Source organism: Sceloporus undulatus, chromosome 2, assembly GCF_019175285.1.
Source record: "Sceloporus undulatus isolate JIND9_A2432 ecotype Alabama chromosome 2, SceUnd_v1.1, whole genome shotgun sequence".
In the NCBI taxonomy this organism is placed as follows: domain Eukaryota; kingdom Metazoa; phylum Chordata; class Lepidosauria; order Squamata; family Phrynosomatidae; genus Sceloporus; species Sceloporus undulatus.
The window spans coordinates 223,435,491-223,442,712 of NC_056523.1; the positions used below are offsets into that span (position 1 = coordinate 223,435,491).

Consider the following 7,222-nt stretch of genomic DNA (forward strand, 5'->3'; position numbering starts at 1 on the left):
TAATGGATGCTGCCTTAACTTCTCCACTTGGTATCTTTACATGGACCTTTGTAGGAACTGCATTCATTGCTATCCTTTTTGGAAATGGATTGATCATCGCTGTTAATGGGAAACAGTGGCTCCAAAACAGGAAGATGGTCCCTTCTGATTTTCTCTTGACTAATTTGAGTATCTTCAGACTTTTGTCGTACTTAACCTTCATCCTGGGCCATGTTTTGGAAGTCACACCAGGAGATTCCTATATTTATATTTTTACAAAGGAAGTAATCAACTTTACCTCGATTTTTTCTGTCCACATCAGCCTCTGGTGTGCCTCGTGGCTCAGTGTTTTGTACTGTGTGAAGGTAACCAACTTTGCCAACCATTTTTTCCTCTGGTTGAAGCCAAGGATCAATGTGCTCTCAATTAGACTGCTTGGGATATCAATAAGTAGTCTCATGATCTTCTCCATTCCTTTCTTCAACAGTTACACTGGACATAAAAAGGTATGCAATATGACAAGAAATCTGTCAGTGAATGTTAGCCAAAATCAGATTTGCAAAAACTTGTTTGTTACATTTCGACTTTTTCAAATCATTTTTGCTTCCATAAATTTCACGATAAGCGTAACTGCATCCATTGTTTTGATTCTTTCTCTGTGGAAACACATAAGGAATCTGAAAAAGAGTGGTGTTGGTATTAAGGACCTAACCACTCAGATGCATATCAGGGTCATTAAAACTTTGTTGCTTTATATCTTCTTCTACTCTTTATATTTTGCTGGTATGATACTTTTTTCCAGTAATACTTTCCTCAATGAAACCCGTATAGAACTTCTGAGCGACATCCTTATGACTATCTTTCCTTCAGCACATACCATAATAATAGTTTTGACCAATCCAAAACTAAAAACTGTGGTGGCCCACATTCTAGATATAAGAAAAATGGCGTCCTAAAAAGAAGAGGGAAGAAAATATGCATTCCTCATCTCCAAGAAGAAAAAGACGAACCCTACTCTCCTTCCACATATATATGTGAGAGAGGCAGAGAAAAGTAAATTACCAAAGGTGGAGACTGATAATCATCTCAAGAGAATATGAAGATATATATCATGGAAATATATAATGATACAGAAGCACAAATTACAGTAAATGGAGAGAAATCTATAAAATTTAGAATAAAAAGTGGAGTAAGGAAGGGTTTTATGGAAAAAATTAAGAACCAAATCTCCAAATCGGAGATAATATTTATGAACACTTATTGGCGGGAACAAAAAGAAATTCAAACTGTATCAGGATTGAAATTTGGGGATTAAAAATATGAGATATTTAGGTGTAATTTCATCAATTAAGTTAGATAATATTGTACAGCATAATTACAATCAATTATGGAAAAAATTAAGAACCAAATCTCCAAATGGGCTAGTAAAAATTGGAAAATGCTAAGAAAAATTAGGATGTTTAAAATGATGGTATTACCAAAGTTTTTATATTTTTTTCAAACTATCCCAGAAATAATTCCTAGTAAAGTTTTGAAGAAAGATCAATATTAAAATGGATATCAGGGAATAAAAAAGTCAGATCATATAAGGCATTATTATACGAACATCAAAATGATGGAGGATGAGGTGTTCCATCACTCGAACATTATTTTGAGGCAATTCAATTGCTAAGAATGATAAAGGTAGAATGTAATCAAAATACAAAGTGGGTTAAATTAGAAAGACAGAGCAATCAAATGGAGGATGTCTCCATCTTCCAGGGAAAAACATGGGGGGGGGGGGGGAAAAGAGAAAATAATTGGTCCAAAGATGGTGAATTATAAAATATGGGAGAAGTGGAGTAAAAAACTGGGTATAAAAAACTGGTTACCTATCAAATATTTAAATAAAAGTAACACTGAAGACTTTGGAAAGATCTTTAAAAAATTCAAGATCAAGGGATTTAAAATAATTTTGGATACTTATATGATTCAACAGGGGTCCCAAATACAGGAAGAAAAATTAACTATATTAATTGGAAATCAATACTGGATTGAAATAAAAGGGATAATAAAATTATTAGATGAAATACAATTGAATATTTTAGACCAAAATGAATTGCTAGAAAAAATAATTTTAAAAAATTAGAAGGTGAAAAAGGATTAATAAGGAAAATTTATAAAATTATGTTAACAACCCAATTTATAATAGTAGGGGGACTGACAATGAATTGGGAAAAAGGTGGGGAGGAAGAGGAGGGCAGCGAGGCCTGCCTGGGGCGGAGGAGGCGAAGCTGGAGGCGGTGCCTCCCTGTGCGCCCGCGCCATCCTCCTCCTCCACCCCCTCGCCCCCAGACCGCCGCCCACCTGCATGGAGGAGGCGAAGGCAGACGGAGCCAGTGCCTCCTGCGCACAGGCACACGGGGAGGAGGAGGAGAGGGGGCGGAGGAGGCGGGGAAGGAGGCGCGCCCATGAGCAAGAGGCGCTGCCTCCGTCCACCTTTGCCTCCCTGCGCGGCCGCGCCACTCACCTCCTCCTCCTCTGCCCCCTCTTCCCCAGGCCGCACGGCCACATGGAGGAGCCAAAGGTGGAGGAGGTTCGCCTCCTGCGCGTAGCCGCGCGCCACCCTCCCCGCCTTGCACGCAACCGCACCACCCTTCTCCTCCACCCCGTCCGCCCCAGCCCCCAGGCAAATGGAGGAGGGGGAGAAGGAGAAGGAGGAGGGGAAGGAGGTGGTGAGTGAGTGGCCAGAGGCCTCAAGGTGGGTTTTTTTTGGGGGGGTGCTTTTAATGCTAACAAGTCTCCCTTGTTTTGACAATGATAGTGCGATGATGATGATGATGAAGATATGAGTCAGCTTGAGAGGCATGCAAGCACTGTTTCTGAAGCCGAGAGAGTGTCACCTTCCAAAGTTTGTTTTGGGTGCTTTTAATGCTAACACGTCTCCCTTGTTTTGACAGTAATAGTGTGGTGGTGATGATGATGATGATGATGATGATGATGATGATGATGATGAAGATGATGATATGAGTCAGCTTGAGAGGCATGCATGCACTGTTTCAGAAGCTGAGAGAGTGTGACTTTCCAAAGTACCTTTTCTTTGTGTTTTTGGTTCTGAGGCATGGTCAATGTAAATTGCTGTGATTTTACAAACTCATACGCAGTGAAGAAAAACCAAAGTCCCTTGACACACACTTCTGAGAAGTACACTTGGTGCAAGAACGGTGAAACCACCTTGACATGTTTAATATGCATAGGCATGTTAAACCATGCTAAGTGTTAAACCGAAGGGGTTTGGTTATGGAATAAGCCTCTGATGCAAGAGGCCATGTTCAGTAAAGCCATGTGAAATGCCCAAATGTGCTGTTGTGTGTGTTTTGGAATGGAGGTGGGGGGTGTTTTGCCAGAAAGGGAAGTACATTTCTGCCATCTGTCTAGAAATAATGCCCAAATGTCCTCCATTTTGATCATGCCTAAGAAACAGGCATTTATATTAACATTAAAAAAAATCGCCAATTTTTTGTGTGTCCTCAATTTTTAAAAATGTGTCCTACATTTGAAAAATCCATCCTACATTTGTCCTACATTTGTCCCGATTGGGAGGTCCTTACTTATGGCAACCCTAGATATGATTAGTACACAATGTGTCTTGGTAGAGAGAAAGGAAGTTTTAATTGTAGATGTGGCAATCCCTGGGGTTAGCAGAACTGAAGACAAAAAGAGGGAAACAAATCCTATGATGATAGGTGGCTTGGGAGCAATCCCAAATAGACTTACATATGGCTGAATGAAATTGCCATGAACACGATCACATCACAGAAATAAAAAAGTGATACTACTTTGAACATCCTTCTTTATCCAGTAATACTTCACTGCTTCCTGGATGAAGTCCAAACAGAATCTGAACCCATTCAATAACATCTGATAGAAACTGGAACATAATAATGTAATAATAAAGAATCCGTTCCTCTCTGCCCAAATAATGACACTTCCAACCAGTTGCCTGACTTTGACTGCTGGCAGAGCTGGCCTTAATAACATACTCTACTAGAAATGAGTCTATTATTGTCATACAGCCTTATCACAATTGCAAGATCCCACTGGGAAACGGGATGGAAACTGGATTTAAATAAAATTCTAATTTAAACAGAACCTGCAAATTTGGGATGTTTATCACACCGAATTGCTGCTAAAGTGAAATGACACGAAGTTAAACCGAAGTTGAAGAGGAGAAAGACACCACCTTTTTACTTTCAGTATCTCCTGAAAGTAAAAAGCTGCCGTTTTAATCTGGTTTAACTTCAGTTTAACTTCATGTTATTTCACATTAACAGTGACGTCATGTGATAAATGTCCAGTATTTCTGTTTTTTTTTTTCCTAATTTAAATCTCATTTAAATCCCATTTTCCAGTGGGATCTCGCTAGTGTGATAATAGTTACATGGACTAATTGAGTTGATGCCTACCTAGACCTCTGTCCCTTGAAAAGAGGTTCAAAAGAAAACATAGCACTTAGATTAAATTTTATAGCATATCTTAAAGCCTTTCTGAGTTTGAACTCTCTACAAGGGCCCTCTACAAAGAGAAAGGTGGGATATCAAATAAATAAATAAAAAACCTATCTCTTAACTGAGTGTTAGCTTTTAAATAAATAAGTACTAAACACTCTCTTTTAATTTAGTGTTAGCTTATTGAGAAAATTTAAGAAGCCTTATAGTAAAATACTGATATTTTAGCAAATTTAGTACAGTGGTACCTCGGGATACGAAATACCCAGGTTACGAAATTTCCGGGATACGAAAAAATCCCATAGGAAATAATTGTTCTGGGTTACGAATGTTTTTTCGGGTTACGAAAAATTTTTTGGTGCTTTTCGGCGCTATTTCACACGGAATCGCGGCTTTTCCCCATTAGCGCCTATGGGTTTTCGGCTTGCGAAGGCTTTTCGGGTTACGAAAGCGGCCGCGGAACGAATTAATTTCGTAACCCAAGGAAGCACTGTATAATATCTGCACTAAGAAAGATCATCAACAATCAGGGGAAGGGACAGAAAACATTGCAACAGAACATTTTCAGAATTGAAATCCCATTAATTTAAGCATAGAGGAATGTTGCCTTCAGTTTAGATACCCGCATGTGAGACATGTGTTTCTCCAGAAAATCTCAGAAGACCAATGCTTGAAACTATGGTGTATTGTCTCTTGTGAGGCAGTAAAGCAAAGAATATGCAGTACTGTGTTATCAGCATTATATTGTGAGAACCAGCACGGCATAGTGGTTTCAGTGTTGGACTGCGACACTAGAGGCCAGGGTTTGATTCCCAGCTTGGCCATGATATTCACTGAGCTCTGGTGGTGCAGTGGTTAAATGCTGGTACTGCAGCCGCTGTTGGACTTGAACCTAACCAGTAGGGAGGAGTTGCTCAATGGAATCATAGCACTTTAGGATGAAGTGACCATGTAATGCTAGAATTCACACTTGTGGGCAGTGGCATCACTAGGGGGTGCAGGGGGAGGGTGTGGACCACACAAGTGACACTCTTAAGGAGGTGACACCACTCCTCCCAAACGTCTCTTCTGCACCCCAGCCACAGAAGCTGGGCTCCAGGTGAGATGGTGCTCCATCCGAAGAGAAAAGAAAGGCCGGAGCATCTCCCTTCTCTCTCTGCCCACTCAGCCTTGAAGCAGGCTAGGAGGGGTGTGTGTGAAGTCCAGCTTAGTCAATCTGCACCCATGATGGCCTCTGCACAGTGTGTGTGTGTGGGGGGGGGGGGGCAAGGGAGAGAAGGAAGAATAAAAACAAGCAAAGCAGAGAAACGGGTTAGTTGTGAGAGTGGTTGCTGACTGTTCCATGGGAGACAGGAGCAGAAGAATTGGATCCAGGAAAAGAGGCAGCAGGAGCAGCCACCCATTTGCAGAAGATAAAAAGAGGTGGGGTGGCTTTCAGAAGGAACACTAGTTGCTCTGCAAGGAATAGTTGCTCTGCAAGAAAAGAGCTTAATTGTGGTGTCCCACAAAGTGCCATCCTGTCACCGATGCTTTTTAACATATACATGAAGCCGCTGGGAGAGATTGTCCGGAGGCATGGGGCAGGGTGTTATCAATACGCTGATGACACCCAGATATATTTCTCCATGTCTTGGTCATTGGCTTTGACTTCAGATGGTGTCTCGCTTCTCAATGACTGTCTTAAGGCAGTAATGGACTGGATGAGGGAAAACAAATTGAAGCTGAATCCAGACAAAATGAAGGTACGTATGGTATCGGCTCCGAATCCAGGCATTGGGATACAACCTCCAATCCTGGAAGGGGTCACATTCCCCACAAAGGACTGTGTTCGCAGTCTGGGGGTGCTTCTAGATCCGTTGCTTCACATGACAAACCAGGTGAATGCGACAGTCAGGAGTGCCTGTTATCAGCTTCGGCTGATACGCCAGCTGCGCCCTTTCTTGGAAGTCAGGGACCTTGAGACCGTAGTACATGCGCTGGTAACCTCATGACTTGATTTCTGTAATGCACTCTACATGGGGCTACCCTCGTGCTTGGTCTGGAAACTTCAATTAGTTCAAAATATGGCAGACAGACTGGTCTCTGGTACATCCAGAAGAGACCATATAAAATGATCTTAAAATCACTTCACTGGCTGCCCATTAGTTTCCAGGCCCAGTACAAAGTGTTGGTTATCACCTTTAAAGCCCTAAATGGCTTGGGTCCAACCTATCTTCGGGACCGTCTCCTTCCATATAATACTCCCCACATACTTAGATCCTCAGGGAGGAATTTGCTACAGCCTTATAAAACAAGGCTGTCCACCACCTCCCAAAGGACTTTCTCAGCTGTCGTGCCCAGATTGTGGAATGGTCTTCCGGATGAGATCCGTCAAATTACCACCCTAAACAGCTTTTAAAAAGCTATAAAGATTGATGTCTTCCGACAGGCCTTTCCCAAATAGTTTCTCTGGCCATCAGAAGACCTTTAAGATCTCTGGTGTGTGTGTGTGTGTGTGTGTGTGTGTGTGTGTGTGTGTGTGTTTAATCTTTGTAAACCACTCCAATTGCATCTTGTAGAGGAGCGGGATATAAATAAATTTTATTATTGTTGTTGTTGTTGTTGTTGTTGTTGTTGTCTGTAGACTTGCACTGGATGACCTAAATATTCCTAGAGATAACATATTAATCAAATCCATGAATAATCAAATCAGCAAATATGGAGGGATGAGTGTATTTGTGGAGGAAGGACCTTACATGTAATGCCAAAGGCCCTTT

General features: G+C 41.4%; 2 protein-coding genes across 2 annotated transcripts in view; both read left to right on the forward strand.

The window, feature by feature from the left end:
• Nucleotides 1–2: 2 nt before the first annotated feature.
• LOC121920583 (taste receptor type 2 member 7-like) lies at nucleotides 3–935 on the forward strand. Its single transcript, XM_042447707.1, has one exon. The coding sequence runs from the start codon at nucleotides 3–5 to the stop codon at nucleotides 933–935; it is 933 nt and encodes a 310-aa protein (XP_042303641.1).
• A 1,394-nt stretch (nucleotides 936–2,329) lies between these two features.
• LOC121920584 (taste receptor type 2 member 10-like) overlaps nucleotides 2,330–7,222 on the forward strand; it is a 12,695-nt gene continuing 7,802 nt past the window's right edge. The window contains exon 1 of the mRNA XM_042447709.1: nucleotides 2,330–2,647. Within this exon, the coding sequence (XP_042303643.1) occupies nucleotides 2,330–2,647 (318 nt within the window). The remainder of the gene's footprint in view (nucleotides 2,648–7,222) is intronic.